Raw genomic sequence first — 25,845 nt, 5'->3', positions numbered from 1 at the left:
CATGCATGTAATGCTCCACGTTTTTTCCCCACAGGTTTTTTTTACCTCATCCATAGGTAAAAAAACTCCACAGAAAAAAAACCTAGAACAGCACACGCCTGGGCAGCGTGCCCTTGCAGGACAGAGAACACCAGATTGCGTGGTATGTGGTGGTCCAGATGCGTTTGTGGCACCACATACCGCACAGCCATGCTTGTCTGGATGCACCCATACACAGTATATTTGTTTTTGTTTTATCTACATGCTGCGCACATCTACACGTGCATTGACGTGCTTTAGTTAATGTGCATTAAAGCTAGTACCTCCACTGTGAGGTACTGGGAAATGTGCATTAGCCTGTCTTAATATGCATTAACTAAAGAGCATGGGTTTAAGTGATGCTTAATGCCCATTAGTCTATTTTAACGCACATTAACTAAATAACACATTTTTTAGTAATGCTTTAATGCACAATTAAATAGGCTAATGCACATTAAAGTGCACATGCAGACAGCTGGAATTGTACCGAATTCAATTGGAATGGAGTGTTTTTTCCCCAATTAAAAAAAAATTAAAAATCCATAAATATTTTATTCATAAGAATTTTTTCCCCCTTAGATAGTTTCATAGTTGGTAAGGTCAGAAGGGATCTGAGCAGATCATCAAGTCCGACCCCCTGCCACGGGCAGGAAAGGATGCTGGGGTCAAATGACCCCGGCTAGGTGATTATCCAGCCTCTTTCTGAAGACCCCGAGGGTAGGAGTGAGCACCACTTCCCTTTGAAGTTGGTTCCAGCTCCTAGCTGCCCTGCCTGTGAAGTAGTGTTTTCTGATGTCCACCCTGAATTTACTCTCCATCAAGTTATGGCCGTTATTCCTCGTTACTCCCAGTAGTGCTTGGGGGAACAGGGACTCTCCCATAGCCTGCTGGTCCCCCTTGGCCAGTTTGTAGACCATCACCAGATCCCCTCTCAGCCTTCTCTTGTGCAGGCTGAACAGGTTCAGGTCCTGTAGCCTCTGCTCATAGGGCCTGCCCTGCTGTCCCCTGATCATGTGAGTGGCCCTCCTCTGGACCCTCTCGATGCTGGTCACATCCCTCCTGAAGTGCAGTGCTCAGAATTGGATGCAGTATTCCAACTATGGCCTGACCAGTGTCACATAGAGGGAGCAGATCATCTCCTTGGACCTGCTCGTGATGCATCTATGGATGCATGACAAGGTACTGTTAGCCTTCCTGACCATGTCCCCACACTGTCGGCCCATGTTCATTTTGGAATCAATGACGACACCAAGATCCTTTTCTGCCTCTGTGCTGACAAGAAGGGAGTTCCCCAGCCTGTAGATATGCTGCTGGTTCTTCCTCCCCAGGTGCAATACCTTGCACTTGTCAGTGTTGAAGCCCATCCTGTTCTCATCCGCCCACCCCTGTAACCTGTCTAGATCTAGTTGCAGCCTGTCTCTCTCCTCCAGCGTGTCCACTTCTCCCCACATCTTAGTGTCATCTGTGAATTTGAACAAAGTGCTTTTCACCCCCTTGTCCAAGTCGCTGATAAACATGTTGAACAGTGTGGGCCCGAGGACCAAGGCCTGGGGGACCCTACTGCCCACGTCTCTCCAGGTCGAAAAAGACCCATCCACCACCACTCTCTGGGTGTGGCCCTCCAGCCAATTTGCGACCCATCCGACTGTATAGGCATCGATGCCACAGTCACCTAATTTTTTAATGAGAATGAAGTGAGAGACAGTGTCGAAGGCCTTCCTAAAGTCCAGAAAGACTACATCCACCATGACACCTGCGTCCAAGGATCTTGTGACCTGGTCATAGAAGGCCACCAGGTTGGTCTGACAGGACCTGCATTGAATGAACCCATGTTGGTTGCCCCTAAGCATAATCTCCCCTGCTGGTCCCTCGCAGATGTGCTCCTGGATAATTTTCTCAAAAAGCTTCCCCAGGACCGAGATAAGACTAACGGGCCTATAGTTTCCTGGGTCCTCCTTCCTCCGTTTTTTGAAAATGGGGACCACACTGGCTCTTTTCCAGTCCTCTGGCACTTCGCCAGAGCACCATGAATGCTCGTAAAGCCGTGGCAGGGGTCCCACAATGACCTCTGCTAATTCCCTCGGCACTCTGGGGTGGAGATCGTCAGGACCTGCTGATTTGTACACGTTTAGATGACAGACTTGTTGCTGATTATCAGTTATCTTGGTTTTCTCTGATAAAAATCCCAAATTCTCTAATTAACACCCCCAAAATCTGCATTCTTCTATGATTAAAATGAAATGCCACTACATATAGGTATCAGTTGAACACAATGTTTTATTGATCTATTTACAATTTGGAAGCTTACTAGCACCTCAGTCATCGTCATAAAACAAAATTCTAAATACCTATATATTTTGGCATTTGATTTTGGGTTTTTTATCATTGAAAATCAGAGCTCCCCCTGTCCACTTCACTCACCAGGATGCGAGTCCAGCTACAGCTGTCCCCTCCAATGTTTCGTGGTGCTGAGCAGCCATGATATGTCAGTGCCCCTCACTCCCAAGCCACAGCCCCCCAAGCTGTGCCAGCATGACTCACACCCCACTGCCCTGCCACCACCAGTCCTGCCAGCACGACGAGCTGGCTCTAGGGGTGGGCAGTGAGGGCAACCACCCAGGGCACTGAGGTGGGGGGGATCATAGTACCCCAGGGCAAGGCCCCACCTCAGCTTGCGTGGGGGCAGAGGAGGAGGCACAAGGTGGGGCTGCCCTCATTTCTGGATGCCCCCCTGCCCACCCCAGCTTTCCCCTGCCTCCAGGCCTCAACCCCCCAGTGTGTGGGGCAGGGGGTGCGTGTGTGGGTAAGGCAGTGGGTTTGTGGGGCTTTCCATAGCTTGGCCCCTCCCCTGATGCAGGGCTGGTCCCGACTTGCCAGAGCTTGGCCCCTGATGGCCAAGACAGGCCCCATGCCATCTGGGCTGTGTGCCAAGCTCTGGCATGTCCAGACCACCCCTGTGCCATCAGGGGGTCCCTGATGGTGCAGGGCTGGTTTAGGCTCACCAGAGCTTGGCCCACAGCCCCAATGGCATAGGGAAGGTCCCCAAGTCTTACCTTTCCAACACCCCCACATAGGCAATAAATTGTGGAGCATGGGAAGGCATATGTCCACCCCTCAGAGCTGGGGACTGCACAGGGGGAATGGCTGGGGTCCCCATCACCCCACCCCCCTCCCCAGGCCCAGACTCCCCTCATGGTGGCTGCAAAAACACCCTCTGCCTAAGGAAGCTGTAGCTGCCTGTCCCGGGTCCAGCCCCAGAACCTGGGTACTGGCCTGCCTGGGAGGTGCCCCCAGCCCCCACCTCCATCCTCTCCCCTGCTGCTGTCAGGTGCTAGCTCCTGCCAGGCTGCATCTCAAGGCTCTGTCCTAGGGCCTATACTTTTTAACATCTTCATCAATGACGTAGACACTGGTGTCAGAACCGGACTGGCCAAGTTCGCTGGCGACACCAAACTCTGGGGTAAAGCATCAACTCCTGAGGATAGGAGGGTGATCCAGGCAGATCTTGACAGGCTCAGGAAATGGGCAGACGAGAACCTGATGGTGTTTAACACCAAAAAATGAAAGGTTCTCCACCTTGGGAGGAAAAACCTGCAGCATCCTTATAGGCTCGGCAGTGCTACGCTGGCTAGCACTATGGAAGAAAGAGACTTGGGGGTCATCATTGACCACAAGATGAACGTGAGCCTTCAACGCAATGCTGCGGCTAGTAAAGCGAGCTTTCATCCATAGATGCTTCTCAAGCAAATCCCAGGATGTCATTCTCCCCTTGTACTCGGCCTTGGTGAGGCTGCAGCTGGAGTACTGCGTCCAGTTTTGGGCCCCACAATTAAAAAAGGGTGTGGAGAAGCTTGAGAGAGTTCAGAGAAGAGCCACGTGCATGATCAGAGGTCAGGAAACCAGACCTTGTGATGAGAGGCTGAGAGCCATGGGACTCTTCAGCATGGAAAAGCGCAGGCTCAGGGGCGATCTGATGGCCACCTATAAGTTTATCAGCGGTGTTCACCAGGATCTAGGGGAACGTCTGTTCACCAGAGCGCCCCAAGGGATGACAAGATTGAACGGTCACAAACTCCTCCGCGACTGATTCAGGCTGGACATAAGGAAGAATTTCTTTACTGTCTGAGCCCCCAAGGTTTGGAATAGACTGCCACTGGAGGTGATTCAAGCACCCACTTTGAATGCCTTCAAGACACATTTGGATGCTTATCTTGCTGGGATCCTATGATCCCTGCTGACTTCCTGCCTCTGGGCAGGGGGGATGGACTCGATGATCCTCCGGGGTCCCTTCCAGCCTGAATGTCTATGAAATCTATGAAATCTCTGCATCCCATTGTCAGTGCAGAAATGGGAAGGGGGAGAGTGCCCCCAGAGACATTGCTAATGGGGTTGGGGCTAGGCCAGGGAGGGTCCAGGACAGTCAGAAGGGCTAAAGGCAGGTCAGAGATGGCACCACAGCCCCTACAGCTGGTGGGTCAGGCCTCCGCCTCCTACCCCAGGCTGTCGGTACCTGCTAGGGTCTGCAGGGCAGCATGCAGGGTGGCACAGCCAACCTCTTGCAGCTGGTGGACACCACTGGGACAGGTGGGGTAATAGGCAGTGGTCTGCACAGTGCTGTGTATTGCTGTGGGCAGCATAACAGCATCCTGCATCAGGGGTGGTGGGGGCTACAGGCAGTGCTACTATGCCAGCCTGCCTAGCTGCAGCCCTGCACCCACTACTGCTGCCTGCATAAGTTACTGCAGGACCTGTGTGCCCGCCTAACCCCCATGGTGCCCACTGCACCTCCTCAACCTGCAGCAGCAGTGCCCCAACAAGCACAGTGGGCAGTGCTGAGGGCAGGTGGGTGCACAGGTCCCATCCCACCTTGTGCAGGCAATAGCAGTGGGTGCAGGGCTGCGGTGAGGCAGGCAGGCACAGCTGCAACAGCAATGCTGCTCACAGCACCCACCTACCCACCCCACTGCCACTCCTCAGCCCCTCCCCGCCTCCTCTGCTGCTGCTAGGTGCTGATTCTGGCCAGGCTACAGTCCTGCGCCCCACTGTCAGTGCTGCAGCACTGCCCCTTGACACATTGTTAATGTCCCCACATGTCATCTATGCCCCCCACCCATACACTTACCTGCAGGCAGCTGCAGGAGCTGCTCTCTTCCCTGCTCCTGCAGCTATGTGTGTGCGTGTGCATGCATGCACGTCATGCCCCCTGCCTCCGATTGCCTTCTCCCCCCACCCTCCTCCCTCCAGCTCCAAGCAGCTCCTTGAAAGCTGGAGCTCTAACAGCCTGCAAAGGGAAAACTGTGGTTTCCTGCTGCAAAGGGGAAAATCCACGATTTTTTCCTTTGAAGTGGAAAATCTGTGTTTTTCTGTGGGGAACAGAAAACCCAGATCCCTGCTGGTTATCAATCTGAAATACAATTCAAAACTCAGGCATCTTTTTTCAACTAAGTTAGTCTATGGGTGAAAAATGAATCTGTAACAATGATGCCTTTTTTGCAAGCAGCGCTTGCTGAAATGCAAACAAGCCAAAACCCAGTAAAAGGATAAACTCGGGCAAGTACACTGTGGTGTGGAACACATCTTTATAACTTACCAGCACACAATTCTGAAAACTGAATAGACATCAAAGTTGACACATTTGCTTTTTAAGCAAACATTGTAACAAGAAGAAACCCAGAAAGGTTACTTTAGCACTGCTTCCCCACAGCTCCTTTTGCACTGTTCATCAGTGTCTTCAGAACAGTGGGCCAGCTACTGACAATCTACTATCATCTAAAGAGATCAGTACTCAAGTCTGTGATGATAGCTTCTCTCATGTTTGCCTTTCCCCTCTTATTTGACAATGCTAGGAGGAAATATGCTGCAAATCAAAGGAAGCCACCTCAGCTCCGAGCGGCAAGACAGCACTTCATGTGTATAAAACATGAAACTTAATCTGATTCAACCACTCCCACCAAGACAAAGCATGAATTGAGGAGGAGTAGGGGCATCATGGACACCACTGGCAACCACTTCTTACAGCACACAGGTTCTCCATCTGGAGCTTACCTCTTAGATCCTGTTGTGTGCGGGCACCTGCCATGCTCTGCCGAGGCATTCGGAGGGAGGTGCGTAGGGGTGTGTGCCTCTGCTCATCCAGGTAAGCTAGATCTTCTAAGTGGGCTGAGCTGGTGGCTGCCAAGAGAAAGCAAACAGCTAAATCAGATCTGGCTCCAAGTTCTAGTATTTTTGTTCATATAGTTTTATTTTTTAAACAAAACACCTACATTTATAACTATATTAAATCAACACAGCTGAGATGAAGTAAGCATAGAAATGATATTATGGATTACTACTTTCAACCTTGACATGCCACAAATCCTAGGGTGGACAAAAATACAAGCGTAAAATATTATTTGAGAAGCTTTATTCAAATTGCTTAGGCCAGGAAAAAATTGTGCATTTCCTTCCTGCTCTTTAGTTTCTCAAAGGTAGAAATTACAAGTAATATGGATAGCTTGTCCATGAAGCAAGTTCAGAAAGACAGGACACAGTAATTTCACACAGCTAGGAATAAGGAGATGTGGAAACATTCCCAACACATTTTACACTGGCTTAGTTTCCTGATGTTGTTCAGCAGTGAAAAAGACAAAGAGAAAAGGAGATACTTATACCCATCAACCCTCTTCTGTTGAAAAAATATAATTTAATTGCATAGGGAAGAAGTTTAATAAAGATCATCAAAGACTTGCCATATCAAAAGGAATTTAACAATGACAGTTAAGTGAATTGCAACAAATCTCTTCATGAATCATTTTAAATCAACTCAGTTTGGACACTGAAATCCATCTATTCGGACAGGTAGAATGACTTATGGAAATATAATACCCCAACAGGCAGGCAAAAAGACGTACAAATGATAAAAAGAAGAGACTTTCTGTCCTAAAAAAGATGTTACTATACAAACATCATCTGTGCGTGATAGAACTTTGTTCCTCTAATAATACATGATTAATTGGTAGCAATGGATTGCTCTTAGTTGAAAGCACCACCCTTATGTGAATAGAAATAGAAATGTCCTGTATTACTTGTCAGTTTTTGAAAGGCCAGGGATAGATTTTCCAGCAGCAATCTGAAACTGCCAAGTAATACAAAGCAAATTATTTTATTCCTTCCAATCTGAAATTAAGGACTAAAAATTGAGTGATACACCACCAGTTGGCAGAAGCACTCTAAGTGCTTGGGCTACTTCTGCAGGGACTATGCTACAGGCAAAACTTCCATGTGGGATCAAAACAAATAACTTCTATGTAGGATGAATTAAATAGCTTAAAGGATACATTCATCCTGATTTTGAAAATTACTTATCTTTGGATCAGATGGCCTCAGGGATTACTTTGATTACATCTGGTATGCTTTATCAAAATTGTGACATTTAAATATGCCCATTTCAATGATTGATTCTTTAAGTGTTATTTTTTACTCAGACACCTAATGATTGAAAATATTTATAAACAGGAGTTTTAGTACCAGAGGGGAATGGAAGCAGGTTCCCACTGACACCTTGCAGTAAGTGAGCAATATATCACAAGCTATTTCAAATCAACAGAGACAAATGGTTTCCTTAGCAGAAAAAATGTAGAGCATACCAGAAAGAGAAATGATGATGAGCATCTTTTGTAAAATATAAAATGTATTGTGATAGTCTAATAGTAATCAAGAGGCCACATAACAGTGAGACTGGCTGAGCAGAGAGGAAGGTGGGAAGCCTATAGGAACTCCTAGCTGTAAAGCCTATAAGGGTTGGAAGATGGGAAATACCTCTAAGGAGGATTATGCATCACTGGCCCACACCTGTAGGGAGCGGACCAAAAAAGCCAAGGCCAAAACAGAGCTCAAAATGGCTGGACAATAAAAAGTCCTTATTCAGATACATGGGAAGTCAAAAGAGAAATAAGGGCAACATTGGACCTCTGCTGAACCAAATGAAATGCACCCAAAAGTACTAAAAGAGTTAGCTCATATCATAGTGCGACCAATGGCAAGGATATCTGAGAACTCATGGTGCTCAGGAGAGACTCCCTGAAGACTGGAAGAGGGCCAATGTGGTGCCTATCTTTAAGAAAGGAAGGAAGGAAGATCCAGGGAACTACAGTCCAATCAGTTTGACCCAATCCCTGGAAAGATCATGGAAAAATTATTAAAGAATCCATCAACAATAGGCTAACAGAAGGCATCATCCTGAGAAACAGCCAACACGGCTTTATTACAGGTAGGTCGTGCTTGACCAACCTCATCTCCTTCTGTGACCAGGTGACATGTCCCCTGGACAGGGGAAGAGAGGCTGATGTAATTTACTTGGATTTCAAAAAAGCCTTTGATTTCATCTCCCATGACATTCTCATGACAAAATTGGGGAACTGAAGCCTTGACAACCTTATGGTTTGATCACTGCGGAGCTACCTCCCTGGTCGGACCCGGAGAGTGATAGTCAATGGAACCGAGTCAACACGGCACATGGTGACCAGTGGCGCCCCTCAGGGTTCAGTACTCGGTCCAGTACTCTTTAGCATATTCATAAATGACCTGGATTCGGGTGTCAGAAGTAGACTGGACAAGTTTGCAGATGACATCAAATTATGGGGAAACGTGGTCACATTAGAGGATAGGCTGGGGATTCAGGCCGACTTGGACAGGCTTGCAAAGTGGGTGGATCAAAACCTGATGACTTTCAACATAGAGAAATGCAAGGTGCTCCACCTTGGGAGAAAGACCCCACATCACGTTTATAGGCTCGGCAATGCTATGCTTGCTAGCACCATGACCGAAAGAGACTTGGGGATCATGACTGACCACAAGATGAATGTGAGCCAACAGTGTGATGCCGCAGCCAGCAAAGCAAACAAAACTCTGGCTTGCATCTACCGATGCAACTAAAGCAAGACCAGGAACTCATCCTCCCGCTTTACTCGGACAAAGTCAACGGTCACAAACTGCTGGAAGACCATTTTAGACTGGACATAAGGAAAAACTTCTTTAATGACCAAGTCTCCAGAGTATGGAATAGACTCTCCCCAGAAGTGGTGCAAGCACCTACTCTGGACATGTTCAAGAAGCTTTTGGATGATTATCTTGCTGGTGTCATCTAACCCTAGCTGACTTCTTCCTGCCCTTTGGGAAGGGGGCTGGACTCAATGATCTCACAAGGTCCCTTCCAGCCCTAATGTTTATGAAATCTATGAAATAAATAACGCTACCATAGGACAGTACTTTTGTTTACAAGTACTAATTAACAGGGGAGTTAATTAGTTTACTGTGGCCTAATAGATCCACATTTATAGATGCTGAGACTGTACTGCAGAGCTAATTAGGCAACTCCACAGTAAAAGTCTCCTGTAGATGTGCCCAGCACTAAAGCCAGAATCTCACATGGGACTGAAATCCAAATGCAATTAGCCATTTATTTTTATTTTTTCCTTCGAGTTTAGAATAAAAGGCACATGTACTCAGGCTCTGAGTACCCTGCCCTTTATCTAAAATTACAAAACCAAAATGCAATGTGACCAGCTTACCCTTCTATCAAGCAGAAGCACACCAGGAAATACCAACACCCATATACACCACAGTACACATCAATTGCTGTTTCACTCTTCAAAGGCCAGGTATGAAGGCCACTTGTGCACAGTGAGGTATATACATCCCTGGTTGCACTGGCATGGGAGGTGCACATGCACCCCCTGAGACTGGCTGTCACTGACGGTGCCAGTGGCACCTGCGGGCAGTTGCCACTCGCCACCCTCCCCCCCACTATCAACACCACTCTGACCACCTGCAGCTGGTCCCTGCTTGGCCCACCTTTGCCACCTATGTCAGTGTGGCTGCCTGCGGGTGGTCCTCATTCGCTGCTGCCACACCCTGCCACCAACACCACTGCCTGCAGGTGGTCGCTGTGCCCCTCCAGCCTTGGGAGGCATGAGGAGTTCATGCCTGGTCAAGTGAACCGAGTCACTTTAGTTCAGATTTAATTGTCACCAACAAGACATATTGAAACACTTCCCTCACCTTGACAATCTGTCTCTAAAATGACCCCAATCAACTGGCCCTAAGCCTCACTCTAAACAACGTGAACTGTCCCCTCAAGAGGAGGCAGCCAGCTTGGCTGAGGGGCTGCAGCTGTGTGCAGGCTCCCAGGGAGTCAAGAATCACAGCAGGCAGAACCAGAGGGAGGTGTGGAAGAGAAGCACCTGAATGGGAAACTGCTGGGCTATGAGAGGGGACAAGCCTGCTATGGGAAGGTTAGAGCCACAGGGGAACCCCCCCAAGTGTACAGGATACCAAGATTTATCTGGTTTATTTGCTTTATTTGTTAAAAGACTGTATATTACTGAGGAATGCTGAAAGGTGCCCCAGGGAGCTAAAGCCATCCAGTTTAAAAGACTTTATTACTGGGGGGCGCTGAGAGACAAAGGGGGAACAAAAGCCTGGTTGAAGAGGCCCTGAGGTGGCAGCCTGCTACAGGCTCAGCCATCAACCATTAGAATGAACCCTGACGCAGTGCTAAAATGGACAGAGGGGCTGCAGCAGCAACAGGCTTTACAACAGCAGCAGCAGTTCCAGCAAAGGATGCAAAAGAAACAGCAGCACTTTATGCTCCTGTTGCTAGAACAGGTAAAATCTTGAAAGGGGGTGTGGCACCTCAGGTCCAGATGGATGCAGGGGGCACGCTTACGAAAAGCGAGGCAGATGATTTAGTTGGTGATGGTCCTGCTTTGAGCAGGGGGTTGGACTAGATGACTCCCTGAGGTCCCTTCCAATCCCAATTTTCTATTATTCTATGGCAACCCCAAAAATTTCTTAGAGACTTTTGAGTAGGTGGCTAGTGAGTAGTGGCTGCATGATTAGGGAGCTATTAAGTTATAGCCCTACCAAAATGGTGATGTTGAGTCTGCCTATCAGGCCCTGGAGCTGAGCCCACACCCACCTATGACACCATGAAGTCACTCATAGATTCATAGATCTAGGGTCGGAAGGGACCTCAATAGATCATCGAGTCCGACCCCCTGCATAGGCAGGAAAGAGTGCTGGGTCTAGATGACCCCAGCTAGATGCTTATCTAACCTCCTTTTGAAAACCCCCAGGGTAGGGGAGAGCACCACCTCCCTTGGGAACCCATTCCAGACTTTGGCCACTCGAACTGTGAAGAAGTTCTTCCTAATGTCCAATCTAAATCTGCTCTCTGCTAGTTTGTGGCCATTATTTCTTGTAATCCCCGGAGGCGCCTTGGTGAATAAATACTCACCAATTCCCTTCTGTGCCCCCGTGATGAACTTATAGGCCGCCACAAGGTCGCCTCTCAACCTTCTCTTGCGGAGGCTGAAAAGGTCCAGTTTCTCTAGTCTCTCGTCGTAGGGCTTGGTCTGCAGGCCCTTAACCATACGAGTGGCCCTTCTCTGGACCCTCTCCAGTTTATTTGCATCCCTCTTGAATTGTGGCGCCCAGAATTGCACACAGTACTCCATGGGCTCCAGAATCTCAGCATTCATGAGCCGCCTGCTAGCTAGAGGTATATAGAGAAAACATTTAAAGCTATGTCTATGTCCAAATCTCTGAATCTTTCCAAATCTCTCCAAATTGAGTCAGAGGGTTCTGATTTGATTCAGAGAGATTAAAGGGTCCTCTGATTCAATTCATATTCGGAGATTTGGCCACTGAATTGGGCTGAATCTCTGCCAATTGAAATCAGAGACTGAAGCTTCACACAGCTCTACTCGCCAGTATGCGAGCTTCACTCTGACACTGTCTCTCGAGTGTCAGATGTAAGTAGCTTGGAGGCTGGAGGCTGAGTCCCCCTTCCTCCCCTGCTGTGGGGTGGGTGAGATGGCTGGTAGTGTGCTCTCTGTCCATGGTGGCCTCAGGTTCCCCTCTCGGGGACCCTTTGCTGCTCTGAAATCCCTCCTTTTGTATTCTTTTCCACCTTCTGATGACTCTTCATCTCTGGGCTCATTGATTGGTCTCACTGTGGTCATCATACTGTCCACAATCTGTCCTGTCAGCATATTCCTTTGTTTCACAAACCCATCACATGCATGCTTCCTAATTTTGGCTTTTTCCAGTTTCCTCCTAATTTGGTCCGTTTTCCAAAACTGGAAATCTTAAGTGGCTACAGTTGGTCACTGTGACCTGGCCAACATGGCAGAGTCCTTTACCTTTGTTATGGAACACTGTGGCATGTGTATTCAATTTCCCAGCCTGTGTGTCTGCTTGCTGCTTGCCTGTGTCAGACACAGCTAGCCTTGAAGGAAATGTTTGTCACAAACAGGCTTTTAGAAATTGATTAACCCTTGCCATTGCCCTGGACCATTATTTTCATGCCCTATCTACTTTACCTACAAGCTAATTCCCAAAAGCAAACCTCTGAATACCATTTTCTAGCCATCAACATTTCTGCAAGAGAAGTTGTGTGAAATGTATACATTTTAATAGATGCCAAAGTAAAGGGGAACTTTGAGATATATCTCCCAGTCACACCATCTGGGAGGATTAGGCAGCTTGGCACTATTACCAGGTAGCTTTAACCACAACAGGGTTTAGAGGCACTACTTTATATGCAAAGTCTTCTTTCAACTGGAATACAAACATAATTGCTGGCTTTGCTCTTGTTCAGATAATCATCTCCACAATGCCTATTAATCATACAGGAATGGAAATCATACTGCTTGCTATTCAGACTTTTAACTATTTTGTTTGGATCTGAGATTGCCTATTTAATGTGCTCATTATTATTATAATTTTATGGCATTATGGTGGTCTCAGTGGGATAAGTGAATGATAAAAAACAAATTATTACAATTTGAATGATCTCATTCATTTATTTAGTATTAAGTAAATAAATAAACCAAAATTACTATTTTGAATTAAAATTGTTGATTACATGATTCTTCTAGGGATTTTCTGTGTAGGTTTGGCAAATGAATCCTTTGAAACTCAAATATTTAGAGCCAGCTCTTTTAAGTCCAAGTCCAAGGCTTCCAAGGCAAGAGAACATCTTTTCTCTTTCTTGCCTAGCACAGGATGGGATGAATGCAATCAATGAGGAAGGTGGCACATCAACACTAATAGGAAAAACTTTTGTATACAGCACTAAATTCAAATATGGAATGCTTTACTACAGAAGGTTGTTGTGGTCAGGAATTTAGCAAGATCTGAGGACCGATATGATTACTGTCAATTTTTTAAAGATATAAAACTTCATGATTTGGGGTTTAAGCTGCTCACTAACTATTGGTGGTTAAAATCAGTCTTGCTTGAGAATGAATTCTCTCACTTCTGCTGCTATATGATTTCTTGCACCTTTGATGGAGAAAGCATACTGGCCTAGACTGGTAGTGTTCAACCTTCCAGCCCTGTGGTAGGGTTGGTCTGCAGGCCAGCTTGGCCCCATGTGTCAGTTTTGGCCATGGCCTAACTCAATGCACTGGATCTGGCTGTAGAGCAATTCCATATGCCAATATGTGGGGCTTCCCATGGGTCCAGAAATTTGGCAGTGGGGAAACACTGGCAGCATTAATGGCCATGGTTCTGGAAGCTATGGCAATTAATGCTGCCACCGCTCTCCACTACTAAATTTCTGGACCCAGGGGAAGCCTTACTGACTGGATGACACAGCCTTATGTGCTAGATTCAGCTCACAGGCTGGAGGCTGAGTACCACTGGCCTGGACAAATTATAGTGTTGATACAATATCATAATTCTTACTCTATGCTAGAGCTCTTAATCCCAGAAGAAACATAGGGAAAAATTACACTAGCAAAACTATCTGTTTTCTATAACTTCATTCTTGCAAATGACAGTCATTTTTAAAGAAACTTTCCTAAACATAATGGCTGGAGACAGAACTCAAGCATGCAAGATTTCACCTTGAATGATTTAGAATTTTGTAAAGTTATAAAAAAGGGAATTCTAATGGAAAATATTAGATAAAATTAAACATTTAAAAAATGCAGACAAAAGTTTAATAATTGGGCTGGAAAAGGGAGAAAAGAGTTAAAACGATAAAATAAAATTTTTAGGACGTTTTCCCTAAATTATGAAAAAATGCCTTTCTCCTTTTTGCTCCTACACTCCTACAGAGTTTACTAAAAGATCAACCCCTTCATTGAAAAGAAGAAGGTTAATGTATGCTAACATGATGTGGTTCAAAAGGACCTGATTTAACAATGCTGGGAAGTTATTTATTCCAAACACTTACTTTAACTTATACAGAGGGTTCTTCATACCACTCAGTAACTGGCAGATGACTTTTAAGTTCACAGACATGTATTTTACATCAACTTCCAGGCAGCATACATGGGCCTGAACATTCAAAAGGGGCCTGGGAAGAATTAGATATCAGTCCTTCAAGGGAATGTCTGCGCTCCAATCATGAGTATGACAGCAGTGTGCCTAGACATGCTAAAATTAGCTCTAATGTAACCAGCTCAATTGACACACTTCAGGACAGGTGTTAAAACCCACCTGGGACTCTGGCTATTAGTTAGGTAGTCGACATGGGAGTCTATGCTACCAAGGATTCACTGGTATTGGTACCCAAGTTAGTTGGACTAAAACTGGCTTTGGTGCACCCAAATTTGCTGCTATCACACCTCTAAGTACAGTATAGATGTTCCTCATGTGGAAATGAGAACAAGGCCCTTAATGCATAATATTTTCTTTGCAAATAATATTCACTTTGTTGGCTCTCCAGGCACTGAGATAAAAATCAAACCAACAGAATATACTAGAACCCATTAGTCCATTTAGAATATGCTAAATGACCAAACCAGAAACAACAACCCTAAATGCTCTTGAAAGCATTTAGAAAAGAGCTATTCTGGCAAAGGAGATTGGTTATTTCAGAGTCTGAATGCTTTGCTTCTATGTTTGTAAATTATACCTCAGTAAGCTTGTGCAGATCATTAACTTAAGGATTTCCAAACATATCTTCTGCACTTGAATGGGAGCTATTAATGCATTACAGAAGGTGAATCTACACGTGCACATTACTGCACATTAGGTTAATCTAGTGCACAGTAAAGCGTTATCATCTATACGTGCACCACTATTAGTGTGCAGTACATTAATATAAAGCACATTGGGTAGTACTGACAGATACAGGTACTACTTGATAGAGCCTTACATTAATGCGCATGTGTAGATGCTGACAAATTGCTCCCAGTCAGCGCAGGCAGGAGGGGGCCACAGCTCCTGCTTAGCTTAGTTCCAAACTCTCTAGTTTGTTTTTAATTTTATTTATGTTTTTAATTTTAACCAATTAAACGCCAATTATTATTATAATGAAAATTAAATCTGCTATTACAGAGTTTCTCCTGCATATCCTCCAGAGATGTTGGGACATGGAGTCCTGGGGGTACACAAAGTTTGGGAACCCCTGCTTTAGTGCACTCAAGTCGTTGTTACCTGGTTTAAGCAGCTCCTGTTTCTTAAGAAAATGTGCAGCTTTGAACATTGTGTAAGTAGAAATGAAGCCCTATATTACAGTACCGCTGTTCCTGTGCCTCATCAATAACACCCTCATCCCATTATACATATAGTACTGACAAAAACTGCCACACAGCAAACATTTTCTACATTTAAATTCTCTGTCCAGCTCTGCATCAATCTCATTCTAATTCTTCGAAGCACAAACAAAGCCATCAAGGATGACCATAGGCACTACTCTTCTTGGAAATTTCATTTGTTATACATAACCTGCTCAGTGCCACTGCAAATTGATAGATGTTTCCTTTCAATTTTATACAAGCACAGTTAAAAATGTCAAATTAGTTTCTTTGGATTACCCATCCACCAAAACCAACCAATAAAAATCTTGTTATGAAAATTCATATTGGTGCTAGAAGAGAGATCAAAGTTATGACACTAATGTTTTTTTCTTCTTCATTTTGCAGTTTCAGGGAAAACAGGCTAGCAAAAACCAAACTAACAGTCCATGCATGCACAAGTGAAAGTGAACTAATATAGTATAAATCTGCTGCATGCCTTGCTATGTGCACATGCATATATCTCCTGGCTTTAAAATATATTTTATTATGGTATTATACACAGCATTGGTCCAGGTATGACTGTTAACTGCATCCAACTGGAAGGCTTGTGGCAACATGGTGGGGCTACTCGTAGAGGGGTAGCTCCTACAAAATACCACAATATTGCAACCTCAAGAGTAAGGTGAATTTAGAGCACCTCAAAGCCATAGCCCCCACTGCCTTGAATGGAATTGGTATTCCTTGAATGAAAAACGGCTAAGGGACATCACCCTGACAGAAACATGCCCTTGCTGAGGTGTTAAGCAGTCAGAAACAGCGCTTATATGTGGCAAAAGCTACAGCCATTAAGGCACTTGAACATCTGGACTCAGTCTGGCCTTCGGACTCTTGTCTCAATGGTCTAAAAGGGGGATGGGAGGTCTAGGGCAGCCTCCACTCCTCCATACTCTTGCCTAGGCGTACGCACTGAAGGTCTTGGTGTGATTTGTATTAGGTAAAATGATAAAGCAACTCACATGCTGGAATGTTTGGACTGAGTTTGAATGACCCCGGGTTCAATTTGCACTCAGAATTAAGGTAAATGGTACTACTAAACTATGAATTGGTTAGACTCGGAATTGACATTGCTGCATTATCAGAAACTCAGCTCTCAAATACAGGTTCTCTCCGAGAGAATGATTACACCATATTCTGGCACAGGAAACCAGCAGCAGAAAGGAGAGAGCAGAGAGTAGGTTTTGCTATTAGAAATAGCTTACTATCTTTCTATGAAAGCCCCACTACTGTATCTATTCAACCAGGGGCGACGTGCAGGGGGTGCACGTGGGTGCATGTGCACCCCCTGCAAAAAGGGGCCGCCCCCCTGCTCACGTGCCCCAGATGTACTACTCTCACAGCTCTGTCCCACACTCTGTCTTGGCTGTGCAGTGACTACCCCAGCCCCACACCCTTCCTCCCTCCCTCACCACAGAGGCCTCAATCTCCTCGCCCCTTAAAAACAAGAGAAAAATATAAAGGGGTACATGAGCTGAAACTCTGAGGCAGAAGGGGTACACTTATTAAAAGAGATTGAAAACCCCTGCCTTAGTCTGTTGCAAAGTCAGAATCTATGTAAAAAGATCCACCATAGCAAAACTACCAGTCGCCATCAGCCAGTCAAACTGAAGACAGAAAAATGCAGACTATTCAATAAGAAGCTCTGAAAGCAAGTTTACCTAATAATCCAGCTACTGAGGCATGGGAAAGCTTAATAGCACAATGCTGCTGTATGAGCATTTGGGAAAAAATGCAGAAAAATGCAGACTGGCTTAAAGAGCAATCTGAAACCCTTCTACCACTGGCTGAGAACAAAAAGACACCACTAACCAACTATAAGAAATCTCCCAACACCATAATCCTAGAAAATCTGAGAAAGGCTTGAAGAGAAATGCAAAAGGATTTTAAGAGGTGTGCCCAAGATTTTCAGCCGAAACTCTGTAATGATATTCAGAAAGCAGCTGATGCAGTTGATAGCTGTGGAATGTATGAAAGCATCAAATAAGCAATTGGTCCAGTCAAGAAGAACATAGCTCCACTGAAAGACTAAAACAGAAATGTCATTAACGATGAACAAAAACCAACTTGAGCACTGGATTGAACAGTAATGGAATTATACACTCCAGTGAAACCAAGTATATAATTAAACAAAGACCTCAAAGGATTACCCCAGTTCAAAGTTATAATGGATTTAGACAATGAGCTTACATAAGATTTGCAGAAAGCCATTAAATCTATTCCTGGGAACAAAGCATCCAGCAACGACTGTTTGCCTGCTGAATTCTATAAATGTGCCAATGACAAATTACCTCGAAAGCTTCAAGGCGTTATACTGCTCTGTTGGAAAGAAGCAGCAGTACCACAATATTTCAAAGATACTTCATTTGTACAATTATACAAAAAAAAAAAAAGGGGGGGGGGAGAATAGAAGCAACTGTGACAACTATAGAGGTATTTCCCTGTTGACCATCATCAGAAAAACTGTCATTCACATCATGCTCCCTAGGCTGTAATCTCTACGTGACAGAATCTATCCAGAAAATCAATACCGTTTTTGCTCAGGATGTTCCACCATTGATATGATATTTTTGGTCAAGCAACTGCAAGAGAAGTGTAAAGAAAATGAATACCACTGTACATGGCCTTCATCAGTCTGATGAAGGCCTTCGATACAGTCAACAGACAAGGTCTTTTTACTACTCTGAAGAAACTGGGTTGTCCTCCCAAAACTGCTGAACATCATTCACTCATTACATCAAGGTATGAAGGCAACTCTAGTATAAGAAAACAAAGAATCAGATGCCTTTGACATCAACATCATGAAACAAGGGTGTCTTAGGACCCCATGCTTTTTAACATCTACTGTTCATTCCAGCTTCTTCATGCATTCAAGGACAGCAATGATGGCATTTATCTTTGAACCAGAATAGATGAAGGCTTGTCTAACACTGCAAGGTTTTGAGTAAAAAAGAAGGTGAAAGAATTGTTTCTGAGAGATTTCATGTTTGCAGATGACATTACGCTAGTTGTCCACAGTGAATCTTTCCTGCAAAATCTCTCTTGGGTAGATTTTCTGAAGCATGCAAGAGATTTAGGACAGCAGTTAGGCTCAAAAAGGATGTCATCATGTATCAAGAGGTGAAAGAACCAATACCTGCTATTGTTCTGGAGGATGAATCTCTTGGCGTTATTGACAGTTTTTGCTACTTGGGTCCTATGATCAACAGGGATCTTGACCTTCACAATGAACTAACGGAATTGGAAAAGCAGCTAAGAATTTCAGGCTATTACAGAAATGTGCACAGAACAACAACAAACTATCAGCTATTGTGAAGATGCAAATCTGTCAGACTTTTGTGCTGTCCCTTGCTTTGTGGTTTATAAACATGGACTATATATGTTAGGCATATCAAGAGACTGAACAGCTTCCACATGAGATGTCTGCATAAATTCATGAAAATAAAGTGGGAAGACAGAATACCAAATACAGAGGTACTGAAGTGCACAGGACTGAAATACTTAGAAACTACCATCAAGAAGTGAAGGTTGTGATGGACCATGCAGGCAGGTGTGCTTGCAGCAGCTCAAATAGAAGCAGTGCAAATTTGAGCTGGGGCTTTTTGCATCAGTGCATGTGGCCAGACATGCACTTTGGTGTGGTGCAAGTTGTGCCGCTTGGGGCAAAATAACTCTGCCTGGCTCCTGCCGGATCTGCACCCAGGGGGGAGGTAGAGCCTAGGGCCAGCACCTGTGCTGGCCCCAGCAGTGTAAAAAGCTGCCCAGTCCTGTCCCCATCAGTACAAAAAGCTGCCCTGACAAGGAGCTCATGTCTACTCGCTCTCAGAAGCTTCTGGGGCCCAGCCAATTGGTACCTGGTGACACTACCCCTTGTGCCAGCTGGACTGAGAGTTCCCTACATCCTCTACCCACTGCAGCAGTCTGGCAGTGGGGGCTGTTGCCTGGTTGTGACCTGTTGTGTGCCTGCCAGACCCGGATGGGGACTGCACAGACAGTAGAAGCATCTGCCCCTCTGGGCCAGCTGCCAGTGGGCTGTGGCTGCAGAGTTGGTCTTTTTGTGGCACTACTGCCATGTGTGCCACCACCTGGTCATCTGGGCAGCTATCGCCCGGAAGATGTTCCCAGTGTGGGGGCCTGCTTTGAACTGTCAAATCATGTCCTCCTGGGCCCAAGTGGCCAGGAGGTCTGCCACCTCCAGCTGGGTCCAAGGTGCCAGCTCTGAGTATGCTCCTCTGCCTGGGTCCTGCCATTTGCCTCCCTAGCAGGAATTTTGGTGTTTCCTATTTGAAAACTGAAAAATCCCTGATAAAAAAATTCCAAAGTCACTCTGAATCCAGGTTCCTCCACAATTAAAACAAAAGACCACTACATATATTGAGAGAGTGAAACAGAGAGACAGCGATCAGTTGGGCAATGTTTTATTGATATATCTACAGTGTTAAAGCAATTTGGAAGCCTACTAGTGTTTCTATCATCATAATAAAATTAATTCTAAATACTTATATGTTTTGCTGTTTGCCTTTGGTTTTCTTACCATAGAGTAGTTATAGCTCCCCTTGACCCCTTCACTAACCAGGATGTGGGGACAGCTGCTCCTGCAGCCACATCTTCTGCCATCAGGTGTCATCCTGTCTGGCAGCTGGGCATGCAGGGTACATGCTGGGAGGACGTGGAGTTTGCATAAGCGGGATGGGAAGATGTGGGTGGCTGTGGAGGGATATGGGGGGCCATGGGGTGTGTAGGAAGGTGTGGGTGGATCGTGCTGGGACTGTGGTGGGGGGGCTGCTCAGGAGGCGTGAGTCTCCTGCTCCCCGCAGGGCGCAGCTCCCACCCCAGCTCACGGATTGCCCTCCTAATAGGGGCAACATGGCCCCTACAGGGACTACCCCCCCCTGCAGGGCCCACATGCCCCACCCCTGCTTGCTCTCCCAGATCCCCTGATGGCTGCCCCACCCATCCCCATCCCCCGCTCGCACCCCCAGCCCCCTGGATTGCTGCCCCACCTCCTGCTTCCAATCCCAGACCCCTGATGGCTGCTCTGCCTGGCCCCAGCCTCCCAGCAATAAAAAGAAAAAAGGTCCGCACTCACTGGCAGTAGCAGCTGCCATGGGGGGCCGGTCACTGAGGCCTTGTGGCAAAGCCTCCCGCACAGCATGGGGTGGCTGGGGGCTGCGAGGACCAGCCCCAGCCACCTGGCACCCACACTGTCACTGTCCCATCGCTCAGGTGCGGCCGGGGTCGGCAGGTCACCACACAGCTCCACATGCTGTTGGGCAGCTGGGGCTGCTGCAGCTGTCACCCAGGGCCCAGCACTGCTCAGCCCGACTGGCCCCAGATGCCTGACAGCGCGCAGAGCCACACAGAGCTCTGCCGACCCTGGCCACACCCATGTGACGGGACAGTGGCAATACGGGTACCAGGCAGCTGGAGCCAGTCCTCGTTGCCCCCCCTGCCCTGTGCTGGGTGGGGAGGCTCTATCACGAGGCCCCAGTGACCCCCACAGCAGCTTCTACTGTCAGTGAGTGCGGGGCTTTTTTTTTTTAATTGCTGGGAGACTGGTGCCAGGCAGGGCAGTCATCGGGAGGGTTCAGGGGGGAGGCAGGGGATGCGGCCAGGCAGGGCAGTGATCGGGGGGGGCTCGGGGAGCAGGCAGGGGATGAGGCCAGTGGGGGTCTCCCCATGGTCCCCTCCCTCCTCCCCCAGCCCCCCCCGCTACTTGCCAGCACGGAGCCCGGGTCCAACTCCCTGCAGCTGGCATGCTGCCTACCCTGCACGAGCAGGCAGCATGCTTCAGCACTGGGGTGAGGGCCAATCATAGAGACGCTCTGGTTGGGTGGCTGGCTACCAGAGTGCCTCTGTGGAGGACCCGAGCCTCTGAAAGCTTCAGGGCATGGTCCAGGACTGTGCCCTGCCCCGCTTTTTCCCCCCAGGGTATTTTTTGACCCCTGGATATCCAGGGGTCTAAATTTGCCCCTGCGCGGCAAATTTGCAGCAGGGAGAATGTTTTTTTGTTCCCACACATGCCTCTTGCAGAGTCTCAAAGGGTTTTGAGACAGTGGAAGATGCATGTGCATGCTCATCTGGACATGCCCTATGGCAGTACCGCAACGTATGCAAAAATGATGTGAAGTCATTCAACACCAATTCAGAAAGCTGAATCCTGTCCAATTTGGAGGGAACATCTGGCACTGGGTGCAGCTCAACATGAAGCGGCTTTGATCCAGAGGATGGAAGCCAAGAAGAAAGCAGCATGCTGTAAATTTGGACTCCAACTTAGACAACATATGGATCTGCAAAACTTATAATAAGCTGCATCGCTTTCAAATTGGGCTTGTCAGCCATAAACGGATTCATCAGGCATCTGACTGATGAAAGAGTTTTGTATGCACTCTTATGTGTACACCAAGATCCAGTGGATTGATGGCTGCCTGCTACATATACAGCATATGAAATTTTATTATATAAAATATGTGGTATTTTAGTTTTTAAGATGCTATTTTGAAGAGACAGACCTTGCATGTCATGCACAATTTATAGTTCCTACACCCTTTGTCATATTACAATTCCTGGCAGATTCTGAAAGTTTTCTAGATAGGTTTTTGTCTTTTTTTTTTTAAACAAGTTGCAACCAGTGTGAATGGGGGGGAAACATTTCTGTAAAACAGAGGCAGAAGACAGTACTTAGTTTATAGTGCCTTTGTATTTTGAGATGTTTTGCTTTTTCTGGTGAAGAAAATAATAATTCTGTTCATTTACAGTAATTTCTTTTGCAATAATTTTATTTACTGCAGTTCATGATCTTTTGTGGGACCTCTTATATAAAAGCCATAGTTACTAGATAAAGATAAGAATGTCTCATGTGCTTCACACTCACCTCTTAACTAAAATACACAAATTATAATGAAGGGAAAAGATTTAAGGAAGAAGCCAAGTAATAAGCTAAAGTAAGAATAGTTTTTTGCCACTGAGGAGATGTGTAGGGAGGACATGGGTGGGCATATGCCCCCCCCCCCCCAAGAGAACTGATGCCCCCCCTGACAGCAAGCGCTTTGGCTGGTAAGGGGGCATGGAGAGCGCTAGTGCACCCCTGAAATTGACTCCGCTGGCAGCACGTTGGTGGTGGAAGTGCTGGCACTTCCGCTGCAACCATGTCCCCAGCGCACCCCCCTTCCCCCCCATTGCCGGCTGGCTGCTGGGGGACCCCCCCGGTCATGCCCCACTGGTGCCCCCCCAGACTCGGGAGGCCCGCTTCTGAAAAAAATCTACAGTGATGTTTCTATCTAAACTAATTAGTTGCCAAAATGTTCAGCAAGTCTGTGACCTATGACAGTTTCTGAGCAATGTCATTTTGCCAGTACAGGCTGAACTGTGTTAATGGGAAGAAATTTTTTAAATAGAGCTGTTGAAAACCTTCTTAAATTGCCTCAATTCTGTAGACATAACTGTAATTTGGGGTTTTGGTTAAAAGACAACAATAGAGCCTGAGAAATATTTTTTGCCATCATCTCACAACCAAAACTTTTATAAGATGCATCCTACAAACATTATATTCAGTACTTTATTATGGAAACAGCAAAAAACAACAGTTTGTCCTAAAAAAAGAATGGAAAGGAAAGAGCTGATTCACAATATCAGTTAGCATGCTGATAAGAGGGGCAGAGGGAGAGTCTATGAAGCAAAGGAGACCTACGTGTCCTGATAAATGCAATGAACAACTGACTTCCTGGTGCCTCCTATGGGGATCATCAATTGTGTAGCCACATGTTTTAAGAACCAGTTTTTCATCTTATATCATGCTTCTATAAAGGCGGATGGGAGACAAATGTTTCAACGAAGTCTAAAGATCTGGGTTTTTGAGATGAGTCAAGCCATGCACAGTACCCAGTATGCAGACTAATGGTGGTTTGAAATGGGGGTAACTGTATTCTGTACCCTGAAGTTAGTCATCCTTCCTCCATATTTTCCCGGATATGGTTGTCAAAAAAGGGTGGTAATGCTTCATCTATATTTGCCAGGCTCTTTTCTATCTGTACCTCCTCGGTCTGCCACAATTAAGAATATTCATCCACAGTTACAGTATCAGTGAACTGCATCCAGCACAATTTGGCTCATGCATCTTACATGCCCCAGTGGAATATTTTGCCTATGGGAGCCTGTAGAAGTCATGGGGTTTAATCCTCATTAAATTAAAAAGGTTTATAAAATTTAAACTTATTTGAGCGTCGCATCAGTGTTGACATGTACTAGGTTCTCAAACGAATTAAGCTTTGGAGAGTCGCATCAGTGTTTGCACATAATAGGTTTTCAAATAAATTAAGCCCAGTCCCCGGCCAGTGCCACAGGAGAGTGGGACGCACTGCTTCCCAGGCCCGCCTGGGGCTCCCCATCCTATGCCCTGCCACACAGCTGTGGGAGCAGGGAGTTGGCACATGGCACAAGAAAAAAAAAAAAGCAGCAGCAATTCAAAAGCGGCAGCAATTTGAAGGGGTGAACTACAAAAAAGTCACAGCGCCATCTGGTGGACAAAACGGCTCATTACATGTCTTTGAATGCCTTTGTGTTTGCATGCAATGAATCCATGGAGACAACGCTTTAATTCATGGCAAGCCAAACTAAACAACATCCAAGAAGCTTTACGTTACTGCACCAGAAAGACTTTTAAAGCGTCTGAAAAACCCGCTCGTCCAAACAGTCATGCCATTGCATCACAAGAAAAGGCAAAAAATGTGACATGTACAAACGCCCTAAGTCAATAAATTCCTCTGTCCTTTATACAGTCAATGAATTTACCTTAACTACTCTGCATTTCTAAATCTAAAAGATCAAAGAGATCAAAGAACAGAAAGAAGCTAAATGTAATTTACATTAAAAACATATTCCAGTTCTTAGAGAATTATTCAAATTTATTTAGAAATTATCAGTTTAACTTATCCAATATAATATTAAACAGAAGAAAGTACCACTTCCATTGCAAACCCTATTTCCTCCACTTGGAGTCAGTGATTGTGAGATAAAATACGAATACAAAATCCCTTCCTGATAATAGCGAATTTGCATATTGCGAACAATATACCTGCATTGAAACTGCAGCTGAATAATGCAGCGTATTTGAGGCTCAATGTACTGGGACAATAGTTAAACTGAACCCTCTATAGCCTACATTTTCCTTTTCTTTAAATCAACAAAAGACAAGACTATGGTATGTACAAGAAGCATTAACATTACCTAGAAGGGAGAAAAAAAGAGCTCAACCATGGGTAAAAGACTCTCGATTTTTTCTACTGAGTACGTTTGTGAAAACTCTTCATTTATGCATACTGCATTAGAAGGCAACATGGAACAACTGTTCTGAAAATAATGTATGCAACTGTTCTCATTCTAGCATAACAACTGTACAAACACAGAAACACTTCCTTCCTTCCTTTCAAGCTGATTTAAAATCCCAACTTACTTTTCTTTTTCAAAATGGATCCCTACCATCACATTTTATTTGAATTCGATCCAGTTTTGCTCAAAGGAGAAATGTAAACTTAAGTCAAGTACATGATTACTTCACACAAAACATATTTACGCTAAAGTGAAACTTTCACAGCTAACTGCTGCCAACAGTCTGTTATACATAAATCCAAGGTATTACTATAGTGCTATTAATAAGATGCTGATTGACAGAGGAAAATATCTGAAGAAGTTGGCTGAGGGATAAAGAGATGCAAATATTTCTCTTATTGAGGGGATATATCTACTGTTTATCAAAGACATCTGCACACTTGTGGTCCTTTAGGATCCCTTGTTGTCCAGGGAGTTTTGTCTAGCAGTAACAGTACATAGCACCTTTTCCAATAATATGCACCTATCTACATTGTATATAAACTGCCTGTGACTGGGTAAAAATGGGCAAGAAAATACTGATGTATGATCAAGTAAAAAAAAAAGTCTAGTAAACAGCTGCACAGCTGAAATTCATTTGGTCTTCTCTGTGAAATCTATTTAATACAAAAAATTCATTCACTGGGGGTGAGGGGTTGAGAGGTAAGTGTGACAAAAGGGGTTAATAAAATAATTTTGCTGCTTGGCCCTCAGGGTATTTACTGAGAAAGAACTCTCCATAATTAGTTTGGGAACACAAACTTAGAAGAAAGCTTCAGAGAAAGTTTTTACTACTCTGCCTTGCTTGGGATTTAAATCAGGTGGTCCAAGATCCCAGTTGTCTTGTTCAGTTTTGAACTTTTCAGAGGACAGCACATAAAGATATGTTTTG

At 45.5% G+C, this 25,845-nt stretch overlaps 1 protein-coding gene across 11 annotated transcripts in view; it reads right to left on the bottom strand.

Annotated features, from left to right (window-relative positions):
* Positions 1-25,845, bottom strand: part of TANC2 (tetratricopeptide repeat, ankyrin repeat and coiled-coil containing 2) — an 806,911-nt gene that overhangs the window by 180,110 nt on the left and 600,956 nt on the right. For all 11 annotated transcript variants that reach the window (XM_059726841.1, XM_019500742.2, XM_059726842.1 and 8 more), the window contains one exon: positions 6,064-6,189. In XM_059726841.1, the coding sequence (XP_059582824.1) occupies positions 6,064-6,189 (126 nt within the window). The remainder of the gene's footprint in view (positions 1-6,063; positions 6,190-25,845) is intronic.

The sequence above is a fragment of the Alligator mississippiensis genome, chromosome 4, assembly GCF_030867095.1.
Source record: "Alligator mississippiensis isolate rAllMis1 chromosome 4, rAllMis1, whole genome shotgun sequence".
In the NCBI taxonomy this organism is placed as follows: Eukaryota; Metazoa; Chordata; order Crocodylia; family Alligatoridae; genus Alligator; species Alligator mississippiensis.
Note: the sequence above shows the minus strand (reverse complement) of the source record. Positions and strands in the feature narration are given on the sequence as shown.